The sequence below is a fragment of the Phaeoacremonium minimum genome (assembly GCF_000392275.1).
Source record: "Phaeoacremonium minimum UCRPA7 unplaced genomic scaffold PA7_03_scaffold_455, whole genome shotgun sequence".
In the NCBI taxonomy this organism is placed as follows: Eukaryota; Fungi; Ascomycota; class Sordariomycetes; order Togniniales; family Togniniaceae; genus Phaeoacremonium; species Phaeoacremonium minimum.
Genome location: NW_006921357.1, coordinates 219,995 through 242,556, shown reverse-complemented (window position 1 = coordinate 242,556; position 22,562 = coordinate 219,995). Strand labels below are relative to the sequence as shown.

Sequence of the window (22,562 nt, the reverse complement as noted above, 5' to 3'; positions counted from 1 at the left end):
CTCCTCCATTAGCCTTGCAGACATGACAACAACCAAATTCTCTTCCTCCTGTAGATCTAAGAAGTGAAATGGTCATCCTGATATAGCTTCTTATATCCCACATGCTATGGTATATAGTCGATATGGCGACATCTTAAATTTCTGATCCATTTATCTACAACTAAAATAGTAATCAGGTCTACGTTTTATGACTACGCAAATCCGACTCATGAAGCCAATGTGTGTCTAGATCAAGGTTCGCATTTGAGGTCACATTGATCCTGATCAGGTAACAATTTCCGGGATCTTGAAGTCCGAGTCATTCTCGGATTGGCAAAGTTTTTTGCGGGCTTATGCCAAGACGTGATATTGAGGGTTTTGAGCATGGCTGATCTTCCAAATGGATTATAATACGCTGAGGCCCCGTAAATCTCATTATGGCGACTGCCTCAAGTCCTAGAGCGCACCTATTACCATTACTTGAATCATGAAGCCTGCCTTTGCTACACTCATAGCAACGCTAGCCCCCCTTGCTCTCGCTAGCCTCCCAGCAACCTTCCAGCTCCGGGTCTCGCAGAGTGGACAAATTCTAGGCTGCTTGGATGGCAATGGCTACTTCATAACAAACACTGCATCGTGCTATACATTCACGTCAAAGGCTATCGGTTCAAATCCGGATGGTCCACAAACTGTGACCGGCCTCGCACCCTGCGTGAATTCAAATGGCGTTCTACTCTGCAACCAATCAGGCAGTCGTGGCGCTGCGTTCATTGTGAGTAATTGGCATACGACTCAACTAGATACAAACAGGTCTAACTCTTGGGGAATGCTAGATGACGGACCTAGATCTCGAATTGGTGGGGACCGGAACGAGGTTCTCGTCCGATTCAATACCGGCTGCTTCAAGTCAGGCATTTGTCACTATTGATTATGTCTCAAGTGTACACTTCTCGCTGCAAGTCCGTACTATTTGAACCACGGAAGCGAACCTCATATCAAGTAAATAGAAGACGAGCCCGGCGCGGGGGGGGGGACAAAAGTAGGACTGAACCTTCTAAGATGAGACGATTCAAATCAGGATCTTCATTTTGAAATTTCGTGGTCGTGAGTGTGGAAATCACATTCTAATTAAATTTATTTCTATTTTGTATTTTATTCAAAATCCGATGTCCTGAAATAGAATCGCTGGTCTATCGAGACCGCAATTAGGCTTGGGGCAGACAGTCATCGTATGCACGTATCGTATCTTGCCTCCTTCCACACGGAATTCATGGCTATCAGGTTCATTGCTCATCGTCTCGAAGGTTAGCAGGACATTGACCGAGCCAACAGTCTCGTCAATAACATATCTCCTATTTGAGTTCGGTGGGTAGGTCCCACCTTCCGGTACCCCAACATTACAAGTGTCGTTTGCCAGCCCCTGACCTGTATACATACTGCCTTCCATTCGATCGCATGGAATACCCCAAGGAATAGTGACGGACTTGTTGCTCCAGACATCCAGATATGCGTCCGCAGCGGCTTGGATGATTTGGCGAGTGTCTTGTTTTGCTGGCTCGATACGGCTCCAGTTCTCAGAGAGAACATAATGTAGACTGTGAGATGCGTTAAACAGCCACGCATCCGCTCCGCTGACTATTGAGTCTATCTCGCTGACTTTGAGTGTTCCGTTACTACTGAAAATGTGCCGGATCTGTGTGCCAATAATGTAAGGCTCAACCGGGTTCGTCACGATTAACTCGGTGTAAGAGGCGCAGGCGATAGTGTCAAGTGTGATGCGTTGGTGGTCAACGTGTAGAGATTGACTGAGTATGCCGTCGTGGAATTGTCCGACTTGGTTGTTCTCCGTGTACGTTGCATTGTCGGCGAGGACTGTCTGCAGCCAGCCCGGTTTCCCAGTGCTTTGAGACGCCAGATAACGATCTGCTGTCTCTTGGAGTTCTGACCTGCTACATTCGGCACTTGCAGTAGTCCTGAGGAGGCTAAACATGACCGTAATGATAGTGAAGGTATTCATCGTCAATATACACTAAGATGGATGGCAAGCAACAGAAGCCCAGACTCTCAATCTTATCATGGGCTGTTTGTACCTTCTTTGAAGACACGTCCAAGAGCACTGTGGTGGGGCAGAATAATTTAATGTCCAATATTGCTTTCGTAATTATTATGCTGAAGTTAGCGAATTGCCGGACCACTGGCCATGACGAGCAGATCAGCCGGGCTCATAAACTCGGTAGCTTTCCTCATTCAACCGGTTCTCTCCAAGCTAAGCTCTTTATTATCGCTTTTCACATGAATACAGCTACCATAATAGTTACTAGAACATCAGGTAATGGCCGTCGAACCTTAATGCCTGAGTTAGTCGCTGCTGGACTCCTTTTGACTGTCGACGTCGACGTCGCCGTGGTCGCGATTGTAGTTGAGCTTCCCTTGCCTCCAATTACCGTTGAATTCTCTCCTAGACCTCCAGTAAGATTTTTTGAGTTTATGGACTGCACCATGCTCGGCATGAGATCGTACGGGCTCAAGACGTTCTTGCATTGTGAAGCATACGGGGCGTCATAGTCGACTGTAAATGTCGACACGGAAGCGTAGCAACCGCTGCTAAGCACATCTGTCTCTCCTGGAAGTTTGCAATCTCCATTGATACATTCACTCAGTCCGTCGGCAATGATGTTCTGCGTAGAGAATAGCCCTGATGCTGCGTTATACGTCGCTTTGTTGATAACGGCTCCGGTTGTCATGCGTGTCAGGATAAATGGTGGATTGACGCAGGAGTCATCCTTAAAAGAAGTAATGTATGGGATGTTCACAGATAATCCATAACCAAGTGGTAGAATACGTTGTCCCTTCGCTTTGTCTATCATTTCTTGTGCCAGATTAGCTGCTAAGCGCGCTGTGATAGTGGCCGGATCCTGAAAACCCGCCGCCGTCGTAATGTTGGTCCATTGATAAGAAGTCTGGACAGGATACGCCGCTGAGTATGCAATAGCCGGAATACCGCGTTCTATGGCTGCATAAGTTGCACCAATTGTGCCGGAAAGGCTGTAGAAGAACGGCCCAAGGTTCAAGCCGTAATTAGGGCCAGAGAGAACGAGATCAGGCTCACTGAAGTTTGCATAATTCGGAAAGACATAGTCTAAAGCAACAAACACCTGTGCAGCAGGAGTACCATCATAGTACCAGATATGATTGTCGAAGGGATCCTGACCAAGTGATGGCGATCCAGGTTTGATTAGACCTACACTGCTAGTAAGCAAACTTTGCTAGCGTGTCTATGGGTATACCGTGCAACCCACCAAATTCCGAGCCCGATGGGAGTATTGAATTGCTGGTAAAGACCACACGACCGCCCATACCAGACTTATCGGTGGCTGATGCGACGATAAAGCAGTCATGGCCTCGGGCAACCATCTGTTTGTAAAGCTCCCGAATATTGGATGTCCCAAAACCATCATCATTCTACTAGTCATGACTAGTTTAGTTCTGCCAGGTCGTTGCGTTTCCTTGCGGACATACCGTTATTAAGATGTTTAGGCCTGTGACCCTTGATATCAGGGAAACAGCCACGATCGTGATATACCGGTAATGCATCGCCGTATGCGCGTTGCCAATCCGGCAATTTGTAATTGAGGGCGATATGCGGGGAATCGTGGCAATTGCTCTATGATCTCATAGCTACCTAGTAGTGAATCACTGAAAGTGGATACGAAAATCACTGAATGCTGCGCAACTGGGCAAGTTTGATATTATGACTCTTGGGAGAGTAGTGGCAAGCTGCAAAATTTGGTGCCGGAAAAGGACTAATGGGGGAACGAGACAGGCGCAACCAGGAATACTTAAAGTTCTGTATTATCATCCTACAAACCGACTGTTGCGCACCCGTGGACGGCGCAACTTTCATGTGCATGAATGTGGGTATATGTCGAACTTTTTGCCCACGTGCAGCTTCCGAGCATGTTCATTGCCCGGATAGGGTCATTCGCTGCCGTACATAAGCTACAAAGACAAATTGCGTGTTCATAGGCTGAGCTATCACTTGCAATAACCTTAAGACAGTTACTCGACTTTGCGCAAATATCTTACTTATGATGCATGTAAGTCCGGTGATTATACTCAGATCTGATATATACTTTGTGACGCATACTATTCCAAGTCTCAAACCCCACTGTTGCACCGCAAACCAATTCATGCACTACTTCTTTGGCTGAATCGCCTGCGGAAAGTAGAAAACTTCATTCGGGTCTAACGCAGCCTTAATGGTTTGCAGTCTTGGTACGTTCTGTCTCCAGTAGACATCTTGGGCATAAGTCCTGTTCATTGTCGGGTCCGCATAGTTGATATACATGCCCCACTGGCTCGAGTTGAGGGTGTTCGTCATGGCATCGACCCAGCCATTTAGGAAGCTTAGTCCATTTGCCGGATATCCTCCGAAATAGGAACGATCGTAGAATTCGTAAAGGAATAGCTTGTCACGATGCGCGTATGCGGTTGAGTCGCCTGCTTGGTTCGCGATGTACGCGTTTTTGCCGCCATGCATATCGATAATGACATACCACGAACGACTATTAGACTTCGCAGTGTTGAACCAATAATTCGCAAAGCCGGTCATAGCCGTAGCTGGAAGAGCCGTGGTTGCGAGCGACTTGGAAAAGAAGTTTTCTTGCTACATCTCAATAAGCTCAAGTTCAAATTTACAGGGTTGCTAGGCCTTACGTGATTATATGGCACGGAAACGTCGATCGTCTCCCCGTTGGCATACGCATTGAAGCCACCCATCCAATCAGTAGTTTGCAGGCCCGACAAAGATGCTCCATTGCCGATGGCCGCGAGAAGTGGTGCAGCTGCTGTTTGCAGTGTGGAGGAGTCGCCGTACCAAAGCCCCTGGATTTGTGCAGTGTAACTATTAATGAATATTCGCATGTTCATGTCGGCGGGCATCGTGTCTTGAACATATTTCTGCAAAGCGGTCCAGCCACTCACAGTACCCGCAATACTATTCCAGGGAAGATTGATGCTGAATACAGTAATACTTGAAGGTGGCGCAAATGTGTTGAATTTAAAGGATGTTACTGCACCAAAAGACGACCCTGCACCCCTTAGTGCCCAAAATAAGTCGGCATTCTGAGTTGCTGAGCAATCTGCAACAGTTGAATTAGCAAGGACAACGGTTGCGCCCGTCATCCAATCAAGGGCGAGGCCATATTTGTGGGAGCTGAAGCCAAAGCCTCCATGTAAAGAATGACCAGCAACCCCAACTCTGGTATTTACGATTAGCCATTTTCACAAGCCTTTCCGAGAGGAGTATTACATACCCTGCACAGGTACCATGACTAAATGCTCGCTTTCCTTGTGTCCACAGGCCTGTCAAAACATGTCCTAGGCGTGCCCCTGCCTGCACGGTCGCTACGTTGGTGGCTGTGTCAAGTGTGACTTGGTACATGCGGTCCATCTCTAGCACTAGGTGACCGTCTTCGCCGCCGAGACCGTATGACGCATAACTGTGCCCTCCGCCCTTGGGGCTCACCTTGATTCCTGCTTTGACCGCGCATGATACTGCAGCTTGAACCTGCGCAACGCTGGTTGGGACCGCAATTGCTGCAGGGGTATATGGTAATCTCTGATTGAATGGGGCAGCATCAGCGTTCCAATCATTTGAGCCTTTGGTGTCTGTGGGCACTGCTGCCGACTTCAGACAGTCATCCAATGCGGCCCTCTTCTGTAAGTCTGCGATTGAATTCGCAGATGCCCAGCTTGCCAAGAAGAAGGCTGTTGTAGCAGCCAATTGTCTCATATTGATCAAGTTTTAGCAGGCTCTTGTACAGCCTGTGAAACCCCAAGTGATCAACAGCAATATTATGCTGGTGTATATTCCGGCCTCAGAAGGGTATATGATCGGATCTTGGCTACATTCTTGGCCAGGGATTTATAGTCTTGGTGAAGTCGCAGAAGTACACCTTACCGCAAGACCCCAGACCGTGGATGGGGGAACCAGTAACTTGGGACAACGGACGTGAAAAGCCGTATTCATTAAACAATACAGTAATATTGCAGGATGTGTGGCTTCATCATGTATGGGCTAAGAATATTGCTGTGGTCAACTGCAAAGCATTTGACGTGTACCACAGAATGGCTACCCTTCCCCGGAAACTAGCACGGTGCATGGTGAGCCTGGACCTTTCCATACACCAGGTGCAGAAAGACAACTCTCGACGAGCATCTTAATGTGTGTATCTCGCTGCAATTGTGGCTGAGGACTGCTAAGTGACTGGCCCGGGTGTATCTCATCAAATAGAGCGGCATCGATTACGGCAGCCAAGGGAGCCTCTTCTATGGTCACTGAGAGCTCGGATAACAGATCAGGATCATATCTCGGAATTTGAGCCTAGTCGGATCCATGCTAGGTAATTTGGATGATATGGATGTGTTGATAAGATTAACAAAGGGAATGTTCCCAGGCTGTACGGATTTAGCCGTACCAGTATAAGCGACTATCTACGGAAAGTTCATCTTACAGCGGCATCTGACGGCATTAGCGGATTCGCCGTTACATGAGACTTGGAACAAAATGAGATAGATATGTTCGCCACGACTTTCGACAAGAGTATTAACAGACAGGTAATATTTGGTGAGAAATGGTGTGACATAGCTCTCAAGTAGACCCTCCTGTTCGTTGTGTAAAATGATTCCATCGTACGCGCCGAATTCGTTGACATGTTTCGGAGGTCTAATATCGGTGACAACAAGCTGTGGAAAGGCAAACGATAAGGGATGCTGTTTTCAGACTATGTAATAATATCTGCCAACTCATAGCAAGATTAGTGTGACTTGAGACAAAGAGAAACGTTCCAACATTCTACCAAATGAGTGAAATAGTATTCTGTGACATTGCTGTCCTGGCCTAATTAAATCAGATAGGTGAATTCAATCTGAAGATCATGTCTATAAGTGAAATGATATCTAATTATCATGGTTCTCTAATAGTCTTTCGTTATAATCAGATCCTCGATTTCCTTGTACCTCGTCCCCCAAATCCCCAGCCAATTTGGCTAGCAACATAGATACTGGTATCTAGGTCATCTGCCCAGTACCAAACAAGTCCAGGGTTTTTCTGGAAGGGCCTCCCAGCCATAATCACATCTATGGGTGTGTCTTCCGTGAGGAGGTTCTCCGCTTGCTTTCCATCGTTAATATTTCCAACGGCACTGATAAACATTTTATCGCCCACAGCTTTCTTGATTTCCTTTGCAAACGGTGCCTGATAGCCCGGTCCACCTTTAACCTTCTGCAAAGGGGAATTGCCACCACTGGACACATCCAGAAGGTCCACCCCTCGTTCTGCCAGCAGTGGCGCCAGCTTCGCGGCATCCTTGACTGTCCAGCTCCCACTATCGAAGCCTTCGACTTCCTCGAGCCAATCCGTCGCGCTTATTCGAACGAACAGGGGCATGTCTTCTGGTATTGCCTGTCGAATGCCCTCAGCAACTTCTAAGGTAAGCCTCACGCGGTTCTCGAAGCTGCCTCCGTATTGATCAGTGCGCTTATTGCTGATCGGCGAGAGGAATTCGTAAAGGAGATATCCGTGGGCATTATGAATCTCAATAACGTCGAAGCCTGCTTGTACAGCGCGTTGGGCGCCGCGAATGAAGTCGGCTTTCAGCTCCTCGATCTCAGCCAGAGTTAGTTCTCTGGGAGTGGCAAGCGCATCACTAAAAGGAATTGCTGACGGGCCCACGACATCGTCAGGCCATCCCCTCACATCTTTGGTAGCTAATGCGCTGGAAGATAGAAACGGTGCGACTGTGCTGGCCTTTCGTCCGGCATGTGCCAATTGGATTCCAATCTTTTGGCCTTGCGAGTGGGCAAACTCTACATGTGGCTTGAGCGAGAAGACGTGAGAGTCGAGGTAGATTCCCGAGTCTTCGGGTGTGATTCGGCCATTGGCTTGTACAGCAGTTGCCTCCACTATCGTCAAACCTGGCCCTCTCTGGATGATCCCGCCATAATGCGTGGTATGCCACGGGGTATGGAAGCCGTCGAGAGCACTATACTGACACATCGGGCTGACCATGATGCGGTTTTGAAATTCCACCCCACGAATCTTCAGCGGCGTGAAAAGCTTTGGGAGAGGCTTTCCACTCGGTTGAGGATTCAGGGCCGTGCCCGCTGGAGGATCCTGTATGGGTGTGAAATAGGGGGCATCTGGTGCAGCTTTGTTCTCAAGGCCAAGGATCCCACCATCTTTCAATTGCTGCTTCTTCATTGGCACCGAATGATGTGCGTGACTAGCCTCAGTTCCCTTGTGTTCTGTTGCCATTACTGCAAGTGAATGACACGGGAGGACTCCCTAAAGTCTCCAATTGTAATGTACTGTACGGCTTGACGATGGTCAATGTTGTTTGCAGGGGTCGTGCGGCGTCGTTGGATCGTGCCGTTTTAAGGTGCTGACAATGATTTGTTAGGCTCGACTCAACACCGTATCTCGAGATTGACCTTTAAATGGCTTCAAGTTGCTTTATCTGGGGAGACCATCGCTCCACTGTATCCTTACAAATCGAATTGCGAGCAAAAGTGCTTTTACTAATGAGTGGGGGTTTACTTTATCCCGCGTTGGGGATTTTTGGGAATTTAATACCGAGGTTCAATGCGCCATCTGTTGCGCGGGTTTTTAGTGTGACTCATGGTAAATGACTAGGGCCAGCTCGACACGAATATACATGGATTTTCATCAACAACAAGGCTACAGTATGTACTTAAATAATGAAGTCTTAGGATGGCTCACCCGGTAATGCCCTCCCTTATCTCTGCGACTATCCATCAAAGCCGTTTTGCCATTTATTTTACACCAGAACTTACGAGAATCAGTCACCACAGCCTCACTTAGCTTGAGACTTGAATTGTGTTTTTGTGTTTAGAGCTAATGACAGCGTTTCGTTAACGTGGAGTTTTATATAACTAGAACCGTAGCTTAGAGATGTCCAGAATGGCTCAGAAATTCTCTAATCTATCCGTTTGTTGAAAGCCTTTCTGGGAGGGGTTACTCGTGATATATCCTGAACAAAACCGTTGATTCGATTTCTTCTCTGTAGGTATTGGAAAAAAGGAGATTTGCTGTTCTTGATCAACGGTGGAGGCGTAAAATTTCAAAATCGGACAGAATTTCACAGCTGCCATCACGTGGCTCTTCTACCATGGTTGTCCTCCCGGAACAGGTAGCTCAATAGGTGAACCAGTCGTGCCTGCCTCTGGTAAAAGTATCGCTTCGTAACTCACGTTCCGCACAGGTTTCTCTATCCTCACTTCCTTCATTGGGAACGCATATCTCACGAGCTTATTCAACCCATCAGGTGTCATTCATATCCAGGTCTACTACCACATGAGTCTTCTCTGCACCGGATACCTCGCAATTCTCGTACGACGTCTCTCCAACCCGACTGCTTCGCCACCAAATATTAATTGGCGCGAGAATTTGATGCGTCACTCAAGCCTGAGGCACACTTTCAACTCACACAGCATACGCTTTCTGCGTGGCATGAGAGCGAGCCTTCCCCTCACCACTTCTAGCTCGATAAAGCCCAAACTATCACTGGCCATGACTCAACCCGCGCAAGAAACCATGGCCGATATCCACGGCGATGACGAATTTCAGCCTTGTTTGCTGTTCTTCTACGGCTCCTTGATGGACACAGATGTGCTCAGAATGGTCGCGGGATTGGAAGCTACCCCTGTCTTGCAAGACGCCTCGATCGAGGGCTTCAAGATGAAGATGTGGTGAGCACCAACAATATCACTTGTTGTTTCCAACTTTGAAGGGACTTATCGAGACAAACACTGACTTGATTAGGGGCGGCACTTACCCGACACTTCTTCCTCAGACAACCGGAGAGAGCACTGACAGGATAACGGGCAAAGCCTGGAAAGCAACTGCAGAGAGCCAAATCAACAACCTCCAACACTACGAAACGAGCGCGTACAAGATCACCACCTGCAAGATTCAACTCGAGGGAGGCGAAGTTGTCGACGGCAAAACTTTCAGCTGGTCTGGGATTCATGGCGATAATGAGTTGGAGGATGGCACTTTCGATTTGGAAGTCTACCAAAAGACTGTGAAGTCGTTCATGTTTGGCATCTGATTGGAGGTTGCAGGGGATCACTGTCAACATACGGGGAGAGCCAGGGAGACCCAGGTATTTGTGCTAGAGACTAGAAGAACAAGAATCACGACATCCGTTAAGACGGGCTAAAAACCACTCTGGTTCATATTAAGCGAATCCTGTTTTTGCTTCGTGCTCCCTTTTAAGTTCTTGACGGGAGGGATACATATGCATCATTGGCCTCAAATGATCACTGATCACGGGTTGCATGGGTACCGTAGACAGCCCTACGCTAGGACTTCTCTAGGTGTTCTGACCAAATCAGTTTGCTGACACCCCGCACAGCGCGCCACTTACATAGGACGATTAGCTGCCTAGGACTTCTGGCCAGCCTCGCGATATTAAGCATTGTTGACTTTATTTTGCAAAAGCACTCTATCTTGGGGATCAATTTTTTATAGTACTCAAATAGAAACATGTTCCTACTTCATATATAAGAGCCTGAGGATGACGCTCTTGCGCTCACCATTCGGTTGGAGGATTACATTGGCGAAATACCGCCTTACGCTATCCTCTCGCATCGATGGGGCCTGCCAGTAGACGAAGTAACATTCCAAGACATGATGGGCAATATTGAGTCCGCAAAACAGAAGAAAGGTTATAAGAAGGTTGAAAGTTGTTGCATGCAGACGCTAGAGTATGGCTTGAACTTTGCGTGGATTGATACCTGCTGTATAGACAAGTCGAGCAGTGCTGAGCTTTCAGAAGCTATCAATAGATTCGGTCATGGTATCGAGATGCGAGGATCTGTTTTGCATATCTAAATGATGTTCCCTATGACAGCGTTCGCGCATTGCCAGAGCTGGGTTCTCCTTTTCGTCGAAGTGCATGGTTCGATAGAGGTTGGACATTGCAAGAGTTGATCGCACCGCACGACGTCATCTTCTTCCCTGAACAATGGGGGCCGCGATCTTTAGGCGACAAGAACTCTCTAGCAGACATCATAACTTCAATAACAGGGATACGGAAGGAAATCTTACGAAACCGATCTCTGATGAGTTTAGCCAGCATTGCTGAAAGGATGTCCTGGGCGTCACGACGTCGAACTACCAGATTAGAAGACGAGGCTTACTCACTCATGGGAATCTTCGATGTCAACATGGCAACAATATATGGCGAAGGTAGAAAGGCTTTCATGAGACTCCAAGAGGAAATAATGCGAACCTCTACCGATCAGACAATCTTTGCATGGTCAGACGAGAGCAGTGCCTTTGGGATGTTGGCGACATCTCCTCACAACTTCAAAGGATCGGCAAACTATCATCCAATGAAGTTCAATGATTATTCTGAGCGGTTCCATTTGCGCAATTCCACTGCCGCCGAGCCCTTGGAAGACGACTTGATTGGGGGTACTGATATGCTATACTCCATGACCAATTTCGGGCTCCAGATATCCCTCCCTTTAGTAAGGTTGCCGTCCAAGTTTCAAGACTACTATCTTGCATTCCTTGCCTGCAGTTATGGGGACAATGAGGAATCGACGATGATATTTTTGAAACACAGAGAAGGCAGGCCGAAAAATCATCTTCGTCGGGTTTGCTTTAGTGGAAATTCCATTATCCATCGCCCAACCCCCAAGGCGCAGTACCCTTCTCGTCTTTCTTCAAGGCTTGTATGGATTTCCGACGGGGGCATATCACACAAACTTGATTTGAAGCCTCCCCCCAACGCCACCCCTCCATGTCGCTTGATCAATCTCCTTATCGTATCACGCATCCACTCTCTGGACTCTATGACAACGCCGAGAAAGCTTCAAGCTGCATGCGATTTGTATCCACGAGGTTTATGGCATGATAAAGATTACCATACATATGCACGCTTTGGTCCCGACGAGTATGTTACCTTAACATTTGACCATACGTATGACAAATCCATGAAAGCAGCAAGCCTGGCTTTTGTCTTTGGCCTGCACGATAATCGAATATGGTATAATTTGGATGCGGATGTGCCACTCGAGCCGGCCGAGATTCTGCATGAGGACTATGATATGTTCCAATTTGGAAAGGGATGGAGTGATACTACACACAATATCGAATTCTGGGAGCGTGGCTCTCAGCGACAATGGCCTGCGACACGTAGAGCATCGATTCACGAACATAGTCTTCATAGACTGCGTCCTACATTCACAGATGATGGCGGCCTTGTTCAAAACTTCGAGTTGTTGCTCTTTCGAATTGGACTGGGTGAATATCCAGGGCATTAGATATGGTCACAGTCAGACTGAAGCAAATTTTAGTCACGTCCGAATTGATTTCTACCACGAGCTATGCTATATAGAACTATGGCAAGTCCAGCAGCAGGGCTAGAAGTTTCGGGTATATGGGTGATCTATTCACAAGTGGCTTAGTATTGGGGATTGTAGATAAAGTGAAGATTAACTTACCCCAGACCAGTGACGGGGTCCCAACCTGGTGCAGCTAGGAAGCCTGTAGAATCGCAAGCAGGGTTGGATCCTTCTGTAATGTCGTGGAATACCTCTGGATGGGCATACTGCAAATAGATTGAGATTAGTAATGCGGCCATCTTAGATAGGAGCCTAGACCTACCAGTGTCGGATTGACAAAGCCAAGTGAGCCTTTGCCAATAGCAATGCGCTCTTCGTTGATTCTCGTCAGAATAGCTGCCCACACAGGCGCCGACAGTGAGGTTCCGCCGACGCGTCCCCAAGCACCACCGCCGCGAATGACAAAGCGATCTCCAATAGCGCCGACATCCGGGTATCCTCGGCCGCCGATCTTATAGACACCATCACCAACAGTGCTGAAGTTAGTGCCGGGATCCGTGTAACCAGTGAAAGTCAAAGTGACACTGTCAAAGTACTTGTCCACGGCATCCTTCTGGTACTCTGGAGTGTCAAAATAATTGGAAAATCCACCACCGGAGGCAAACCGAGTCGTGGCGACTTCGTTCAGCTTGCACTTGGGACCAGTGGGTGTCGGGTCATCGAATTGAGTCGAGCCAACCGAGAGCACATACGGGCACGAGGCGTCTGAAGCTGGGTAGAAAACTTTACTATCCGGCCCAGCACAGCCATTCTCGTAACCAAAGTCTCCGGGGTAGGAGCCAACGCCGTAGTCGCCGGACGAGATGACGACGGTGACACCCTGAAGGCCAAGCTTCATGATCTCACTGCATTGACGCTTCTGATAATAGTCTGGAAGATCGGCCTCTCCACCGCCGTACGAAATGGAAATGACGTTTGTTGGCTCATACACGCCGCATTGCAGCTCGCCTTTGTAGCCGCCTGGGTTCGGGTCGGGGTAACTCGGGTCTAGACACTCAGGCTCCACGCAGTTGCCAGTCTCGCCATACGCCGAGTAAGTGCAGTACGATCCATCAAGCGCATCGTAGAATGTGTTCCAGAAGCCAAGGTAAGGAGTCAGCAGATCCGTCTGATTGATTTCATAGTATTGGTCGTCAGTTTGGAATAGGATCGTTTTCTGTGGCCAGATGAGTGGCCAAGCGGCTTCAAAATCGAGATCTGACTCGATACCTGCATCTTCGACGGTCGGAGATGCTCCAATGGCTCCATCGATGAGCTTGTCGATGGGGTATGTGCCGTTCGGAATCTCAGGGTAGAGTGTGCTCCAGTATACATCGAGATCGTTCTGGGAGTAGTGATCATTCAGACTCTCAAAAACACCCAGCTCGTTACCAGGAGCGGCCTTATCGCCCTTAGGGATGCGATACTGGTTGCGAATGCACTGGTTAGTGACATATGTATCGCAATTGGTGATGTTCAATGGTGGTAAGGTGCCGGCTTCCGAGATTGGGACCATGCCTGTATTCATGGACGTCACACCACGCTTCTCCAAAGCGGCAGCTTCTTGACGGCGCTTGAGCTTTGCAACCTTGCCGGGGTCTGCGCGAAGTCTGATTCCAGGAGTGATGTAGTCAATATGCTTTTGGACGTCATTCGGAATGTGATAGTCTTCGGCGGCAATGTTCTCTGTGCCAGTGCTTACATGCTCCCATACAAAGTACTCGGTGTATAGAAGGTTTTCTGCCTCAGAGACGGTAGCATCGAATTGAATCCACTGAAGAAATTAGACGACGTTGTCAAGCTCCTCTGCACATTCACGTACCTGTTTGTTCACAGACTGCGTGATGCGCTTGGAGTCGATGCCGGCAGCTACAAGCCAGTCTCTAACAACCTCAACGCTTTCCTTCGGTGGCGCAAAGAAGTCAATGACTTCACGGGACGTCATTCGCTTGCCGAAATTGGTGGACTTTGGGTCGGACCTGTTAGAGAAAGCAGGAGGTCAGCGGTGATACCTGGGAGAGATCCGTTAATCGTGACTTGCCGGTCCATGAGGAGATCGTGCCCAAGAGCCAGGTTTGGCTGTTTGAGTCCAATCCGCATGGGCAGCACGGCAGTGCTGACCATTCGCTTCGTGCGGGTCCATGCTCGCGACCAGTGAGGCATCTGGCGTTCGTGCAGGATGTGGGAAGCTGGCACTTCGCGCCTGGTCACAGCAGAACCGCTCTGTCCGGGCGTTTCAAGCGCCAATGCAGCATCAATTGCAAGCCCTCCGGCCAGAAGGGCCGTCAAGCTACGAAACAGCATTTTTGGAGCTGCGATTGAGCTTTTTAAAATTGGACGACAACACTGCAACAGCTCGCAATCACAAGCACGACAACCCAAAGAGCTACCTGACTTGAGCAAGAAAGCCAAGAAGAGTAGAACAACAATAGCTCCCTGGACGCGGAGCTATATACCAATGCGACCTCTCGGCGTACATCTCCTGTATGCACGGACGAGGGAGGTCCTGGAGGGCCATAATTAGACATCCAGGCACAACGCACAGAGGTTGGGTGGTCCATGGCAACCTCGAGGATTCTGGGGTGGCTCATTAGATCACGATAGCCCGCTGAGCTTCCCTACCAGGCAAAGCTCCAACGCTGCTGGCCGGGATGGCAGATATTAGGGTAAGGCACCAGGCGACCGGGGAACCCACAGGGCACAGCAAGGTCCTTGTGTATAGGGTTTTTGCACTGGTCGAGCCGTCATCGCACCGTTCCACCTTCCCCCGTTGCACGCAAGGCGGTCGCCCAGGCCGCCTTGGGGAAAGCTTGGTGTGCTTGTCTTTGGGATGGCCAGTCACAACGACGCATGGTGCATAAAGAAGCATTGCCCCGGAACAGGCCTGGAAGCTTGTGTGAGTGTGGCGCACCGTAGCGCTGGGTTAGTACATCATGCACCTGGGCCGTGGAGCACCGCCTACTGTGTTAGGAAGGTCGATGTTCAGTGGGATTGGATGAGATAGCGATTGGCGGCTTTGTCCAGATCACTGTCTTGCTTCAATGTCTTCGATCTGTTCGCCTGGATGCATATCGAATCCACCAACAATACTCGGCCTCTTCTCCTTCTATTTTTGTGGCCCCAAGTAAGTGCAATTCTCCGGAAAGTGTCATTAGGATATCTCAGCAAGGTCTTGTGTTCATGCGAAGGAACGGCTCAATAAATGACAAAAGCATAGCCGCTCTCCATGCTCGGCTCGGTCAGCTCAGACCTTAGCTAGCGGCGGCATGCTATTTGGCATTAAGGCGAGCCCCCAGTGGACTTGTGTGTCGCAATATTTTCAGGCACAGAATTCGAACGAAACAGCTTGTTATCTTCATCGTCTATCAGGGGTAATCTCACGTCATCCAAGTAGAAACGCCATTGCATAATCTACTTGTTAAGTCACAGCAATCTCGACAAGCTATGTGACTAAGATCCTAAATCGCCTTGTTATTCCTGATAATAGCTGGTGACTAACCCAGCTTGCCAGCCTTTTTCATGGTGGCCTTTTGGTCACTCGCAAGTAAAAATCGTTTGCCACCCAAAACGCCGCGTCGAACAGTTTCATGGGTTTGACAGGGTTGACAACTGCGAAGTCATATCGCCTGAGAAGCTGAGAGACTGTTGGAATCAAAACAATGACAGGCACAAGTCAATGACAAGATGGCATCAAACGGACCTACCTCAACAAATATCTTATTCAACTCCATCGCCGCAATTACCTTTCCTAGGCACTGGAACTTGCCATGGCCAAAGGCTAGGTCGATTGTCGCTGCCATTTCCTTGTACATCGCTTCATCCTTGGCCGCCTCAATCCACCGATCCGGCCGGAAAACATCGGCGTCTGGACCAAAATTTCCCTTGTCTCTCATCATTTGCTGAATGTTAATGCCCATCTGGGTGCCCCCCGGTAGGTGATACCCATGAATCTCTGATCCGCCCTCTGGGACTTCCTTGTAGTTATGACCCGTCGATGGCGGAAACATCCGCAAGCCTTCCTTAATGACGGCCTGCAGATATGGGAGCTGGTACGCCTCGGCGTCAGTGACAGGCGAGCTTATGCGACCTGCTGTAACCGCGCTGTCGATCTCGCGCTGCAAACTCCGCAGTGCCGCCGGGGTTGTCATCAGGCAAAGCATGATCATCCGAATGGCGGTCGCCGTCGAGTCGGAGCCCGCGATCATCTCCAGAAGTACCTCGGCCATTAACTCCTTACGTGTAAGCCCATTCCGGATATGCGCCTGCATCATGTCATTCCCGGGTTCGGCATCCGGCTCAAAACGCTGATCGACAAGTTTTCTCGCGAAGCTATCATGCCTGTTGTCAGCCACGGTTCCTCGCATGACACGAGGGCGGACCAGTCTATCGTACCCCATCAGTGGACCAAGCCCATACTCATCGCCCACTTTAGGCATTGCCTTGCTCAGCGGCCAAGTGCGCATTACCCGACTGAGCCACGGCATGTTTAATATTATAGCTAGCACGGGAAAGAAGGCATCGTTCGTCTCAACGTATTTGTACATATCCTTATCGTTAGCAAGAAACCCAATGGCCTCGCCAAAGCCAACATCGCTAATGACATCGAGCGCAAAGTATTGCGAACGATGGGAGAATTCGATAGGTCGGAACTCGGACGGCGTCGAAAGGTATTTGCGCTCGATGAGGTCTACAAATTCAGTGACATGACGGTCAACGACTGGCTCGAAGCCAGCGCCTTCTTTGCCAGAATACTGTTCATTGCGCACGCAATAGTTAGAAACAGCAGAGCGATGAGATGAAGAGAGAAGGTAGGTTTGTGACAGTCATAATCAAATACGAACACCAGGGGCGAGCTTAGCCTTTAAGTCCTTCCGCAAATCATCATCGCGCATAGAAAAGAGGCTATCTTGATCGGGCAGGATCCGGGACGGCTCGTACCATGGACCCTTTATAAACTCCGAACGGACGCCGTTGATCCTTCGGTAGGTGTCCGCATCGCCGAACATGACCTCATTCGGCCCAACCCGGATGAGAGGGCCTAAAAGCAACAAAAACCCCTTCAGTTAGCAATAGATGGGTCGTCCTATCGCAACTCTGACTCACATACCGTACTTATCTCCGTAGTCTTTAAGAATAAAGCTCATCCGGTCGCTGCCGGCAAGCTTATTCATTGGGTAAATGGACAGTGAGTGCCAGAACGGTCCGGGCACATGTCTCAAACGACACCAGGACCGATACTCCCATACGGCGAGCAATGAGACGATGCAAACGACACCGGCCACTGTTATATTACCCGTAGTAGCCTCCAAATTGATGACAAACTTCCCAAAATCCATCATCATTCACTCCAATGCTTATGCGGCTCAACAATCACAAGAACGAGCAATATTGCTGCTATTGTTGGTTTGATGGTGAAACTCAAGCAACATGAGGGCAGGCTATCCTGAGGTGGGGGAGATCCTGATTAGCATCTTTGCTTTGTACGAAATATGTTGCAAGCCAGACAACAGTTGCGCTTCCCTCCGCTTCTCTCGCGTGTGTGCCAGACAGTAATTATGGTCCGACCTGCATGAGGAGCTCTCCTCGGCGCTTGCTCCTGCTTCTTGCTTCTGGATCACCCTTCACCTGTCAGGACGTCACGGCCCGCGCGCATCTGGCGGCATACCCTGCTTTCCGAGTTCCCCGCTGCATCTTGTCTGGAATGCACCTCCCGAGGTCCAGTTCCAGTTGATAAACGAGCCAATGAGCAAGTGTCAACCACCTTCCATGTGTTGCTCAGCATTGGCAATAAGCAAAGTTCTTGTAGACATAACCCCTCATCGCAAACGCTGTTCAACACATTCAATTATTTTACACTAATTTGCTATCACAGATTGTTCGCATGAAACCTCGCAAAAATGTACTGTTATATCTATGCTATCTATGGTAAGAGAGCAGCTATTATAGGAAGTTATAACATACGTGAGAAGTTAGGTAGAGATAAGTTGTAAATTTAACACGAGAGATGTACAGATTAAGATCTGAGGAAGATGCTCAAGATTGCCATTGCTCAGTTACATAATGCTAATGACATAACGGTAGCATTCATAGGTCTGAAAATTAGATGTGACCATGAACGAGGCAATTAGAATGCTTCTACTCTCAACCAAAAAGATGTAATTGCATTACTTTCCTAGTGATATACACCTTTCCAAGGCCGAGCTTGACAGTTGTTGACATCTATCGGTAGATATTTGTCGTTAAGATCGAAAATTAGGATGCCACTTAGTCTAAGTAATTCCATTTTGCCAGCCAGGAGTCGCGAAAGTCGATGTGTGAGGAAGAGGACCGCCAAATGTCGCTGGAACAAATTCGACAAATGAGGGATGCCCAAAAGAGGCGCAGGGCACCTGTATTTGCACTGCCACTGTCTCTCAGCAGCAAGAGGCATGCAAGTTGCGCATATTATAGAAGGCACTTCCCATTCCCCGAGCCTTGCTGTCAATCCCATTTCTTTCAGACCCATGGCTTTGGGTCAAATCGAACAATGGATCCATTATCAATCATCAGTGGAATTGTAGGGATAACCACGGCGGGCACGACGCTGGCCTCAGTCTTGTATGACATCATTCACAATATACGCGACGCTCCACGAGAAATGGTTGATATTGCACGGGGTGTTCGCGAACTCTCGTTCATTCTCAAAGAACTTCGTCGTACCCTCAAGCGGGGAAAGGATTTCTTTCGGCAAAGACTCTTGAAATCAATTCGATCTACACTCAATAGGATACAAGATGTCCATGAAGAGGTGGAAACATTGCTTGTCCACAGTGGTAGAAGTCTGGCAAAGATTAAATGGCTATTTAGGAAATCTAAAGCAGCAAACCTACTTGCAAAGATTGAAAGTCATAAGCCAACAGTACAGTTATTTGCCACCACAATGCTACTAGCTGTCGAAGAACGAAAGAATTCAAGGCAATGACTCAAGCTACTACTTTCCCTTATGGCAAGAGCTGACAGACTGGTATTAGAAGCCCACCAGGTGAGAAAGACGACAGCGATGCCAAAGAAGAGCGACGTATGCTTCGAAAAGAAGCCGAAACTCTAGTGTTGGTCACAGAACAGACTATTCAAGGTCTGCTACCTCACAAGACAACCGAAGACATAGGAACTCAGACTGAGGAGAGCTCGGATATAATTGTCAATGGGAGGAAGGAAACAGAGACCTGCAGCAAGACAAGACCCAATAATAAAGTCGAGAAGTGGGATAGTTCGGTGGATGATACCGCACGTTGGCTATATGATCTCGTCTTCGGGAACGATCAAGAGCAGCGCTCGCTAAGCACGCTTTCGATTTCAGATGTGCTCACCACAAGTAGCCAAACTCCTAAACCGATTGTCATGGACAAACTTCTTTCCTTGTGGACATACTTGAAACCCATCGAGATTCAAACAACCAGAATCAGTAACATACCAGTCACCCCTTGGGAAAAACGACTTAGCGAGCATGCAAAACTCATCGAGTCGAATGCTACGGAAGATGAACATGTCATAAATGATCCACCCTCCTCCTTCGAACACACCGGCACTTCGACACCAGAAGCCTTGAGCGAAACAGAAGCCTATCCGAAGCGGAAAACCCGATCTAAATCTCAAAATCCTCACTATGAAGCTACTGGAATTCAACGTACAGCACCATTCTCACCACCTCTCATACCTTCATTCCGGAAATCATACGCTTCACCCGGCAAAACAGTGCCGGGACCTCGCGTCGCGTCGCCATATAGCTCGTTAGGTCGATCATCGACAATGTGGCCAGGTTATAGCCGTGACAAGGGCCCGCAAGTTACAGCTTGGAGACCAAACCTTAGAGAACATGCAGATCCATACCCTCGAAGAAACACTTACGCTCCTTACCCAGAGAGTGATATCGACAAGGCGCTTCAAGAAAATAATGGTCATCATAAGGACAAATCCACTGCGCAACCTAATGTGAAGGTCTACTATGTCGATAAAGATGATTTCAACATTGGGCCTAAATACAGCCGAGATAGTTCTGGTAGCAAAGAAGCAAAGCAGCATTTTGTGAATCCAACGGCCGGAAACATGTTCAATAAGCCAGGGGTTTATTCAAAGGATGATGTTCCACGAGTTGCAGGGGACGAAAATGACTTGAGTACTTCAATCGGCAGAGATCAACGTCTCCCGAGGGCTCAACCCAATGTGAAAGTCTACTATGTCGATCGGGAAGTTGATCCACGATTCACGAATAAGATGAACACGGCTTCCTCAAATGGTCCAGGTAACGGAGACACGACAGGTCCACCAAATGCAAAAGTTGGCTACGTGGATCAACCCTATATGGGTCCAGCTGCTCCCGTGAACGGAGGGCTCCGGAAGGTCAAGGTTGCCCCACAGTATGGACCAGAGGAGGTGGCGTACACAGCGAGACCATTTGCCGAGGACGACTTCAAATATGGTGACATCGGAGATCGCGGTTTTAGAAATGAGGACATTAGGTATTCACATGCATATTGACCTTTAACATGATATTCGGACAAATGTGTGGCTTGCTGCACATGGAGATAAGACTGTATCCTAGCGATTTAAATTAGACGAGGGATTGGAGCAATCGAGATCAAATTTGAAGACACATGCAGTTATGCAGTCGGGCTCTGTATACATAACGGTCTTGACGTGCTAAATCATTTGACTTTTGATGTTTTACGAAGCTTTCGATGAGGATTTGACCTATTGCTTCGGGTGATAACTCATTGCTTTCAAATTACGTGAACCCCCTTACAGGTCTTTGATCAATAAGTGACGGTTTGAACATAGCCTCTTGCGCCAAAGATCGCGTTCTGGATGCAGTTCGTGGGGGACCCAACCGTTATGAGCGGCACATGTAGCGGGTCCGATGCGCCGAAATTTGTAGTTCTGGATATCACCACCGCAATTTTCTTTATTGCCCCTGCGGCTGAAAGTACAACCCGGCCGGATAAGCCGCTTCAAGGCGCTTGACCTCAGTCGCCTTCATTCACAGTTGAGAACATAAGAGGCTCTCACCGCCAACATTGATTATGCATCGGCTTGTCGCAGCGCTAGCCGTTATTAACAGTAAGATGTCGACCAACACAACAACCATGGGTAGGTCGGGCCCGAAGTCCCGCATGCAGAGTGCCCCGGTGAGCGGCTTACGGTATTGTGCAGAGAGGAGTGGTACAGAATCCACTGGATGCCTAGGCGCAGTTGGTTCCAAGGCTAAAGCCGGCCCCCGAATCATGCATGTCATGATCCCGTGCCGTACTAGTCACCGTGCATCCGTAAATCCGTTGGATGTGAATCGAGTGATCTTACGTGTGTACGGCATCAACTCACGGATACCAAGGGGGAAATATTCAGGGCGTGAGATATAAATACAATGATGCTCATCTTAGTCAACATGGATCTCCTGACATTTCGAGCAAGCATCTTTCGCATCACAGCCCCTACAATATGACTTCTCCTTTGGATCCACAACCTACCGTGTACTCTCATATCAACGGCCCCCAACAGGAGCTCTTTGATAGATTTGCTGTCTCGGAAATCTGTAAAGGCTGGTCGGTGTATCGCGACGCGTCGGAGTGGAGCAACTACAGAGACTTATTCACTGAAGATGCCCATGTATGGACAAGTAAGTGCCAGCCGATACACCCACCCAAACAAGCTTCAAGCAATAACAAGTAATTCCACAGCATGGACCGGTGGTTTGCATATTGATGACTTCATCAAGGCCAGCAAAGCTGGGAAAGCGAGAGGAGACTTTATCATGCACCGCGAATGCGGTACTCTTGTCGACCTCAATCCAGCTACCAACCGAGCTGTCGGCAAGATGAAGACCACGATCACACAGCGCTTCCAGCATGAAGGAGTGCCTTTCGATGTGGACTGTGACAACGAGTTTGTCTTCTTCTGCCTGCGGACCGAACATGGCTGGAAGGCGCGGTTCTTCAAAGTATTTTATGCCAGGGACAAGTTAGTCATGGTCGGTCCTCCTACTCCTGACGCGGTCGAGAAACTTGCCAGACTATTCTCGAAAGAGGAATTGGCTAAGTATCCAGAGGGTTATCAATACCTAGCTGTTGCACAACATAATATTGGTCATCCGATTGAGAAGAAGCTACCAACATGGAGAAACGATTATTATC

At 48.6% G+C, this 22,562-nt stretch overlaps 4 protein-coding genes across 4 annotated transcripts; all 4 read right to left on the bottom strand.

Moving 5' to 3' along the window:
• Nucleotides 1-4,174: 4,174 nt before the first annotated feature.
• UCRPA7_6238 (putative glucooligosaccharide oxidase protein) lies at nt 4,175-4,591 on the bottom strand (the record flags this gene model as incomplete). Its single annotated transcript, XM_007918777.1, has 1 exon — nt 4,175-4,591. The coding sequence occupies one exon, from the start codon at nt 4,589-4,591 to the stop codon at nt 4,175-4,177; it is 417 nt and encodes a 138-aa protein (XP_007916968.1).
• Nucleotides 4,592-6,976: 2,385 nt separating this feature from the next.
• On the bottom strand, nt 6,977-8,242 carry UCRPA7_6237 (putative nadph dehydrogenase protein; the record flags this gene model as incomplete). The annotated part of the gene is made up of 1 exon (XM_007918776.1): nt 6,977-8,242. The coding sequence occupies one exon, from the start codon at nt 8,240-8,242 to the stop codon at nt 6,977-6,979; it is 1,266 nt and encodes a 421-aa protein (XP_007916967.1).
• Nucleotides 8,243-12,512: 4,270 nt separating this feature from the next.
• Nucleotides 12,513-14,341, bottom strand: UCRPA7_6236 (putative alkaline serine protease protein; the record flags this gene model as incomplete). Its single annotated transcript, XM_007918775.1, has 3 exons — nt 12,513-12,623; nt 12,680-14,170; nt 14,219-14,341. The coding sequence occupies 3 exons, from the start codon at nt 14,339-14,341 to the stop codon at nt 12,513-12,515; spliced, it is 1,725 nt and encodes a 574-aa protein (XP_007916966.1).
• A 2,884-nt stretch (nt 14,342-17,225) lies between these two features.
• Nucleotides 17,226-17,540, bottom strand: UCRPA7_6235 (putative cytochrome p450 protein; the record flags this gene model as incomplete). The annotated part of the gene is made up of 2 exons (XM_007918774.1): nt 17,226-17,434; nt 17,504-17,540. The coding sequence occupies 2 exons, from the start codon at nt 17,538-17,540 to the stop codon at nt 17,226-17,228; spliced, it is 246 nt and encodes an 81-aa protein (XP_007916965.1).
• Between the last annotated feature and the right edge of the window lie 5,022 nt (nt 17,541-22,562).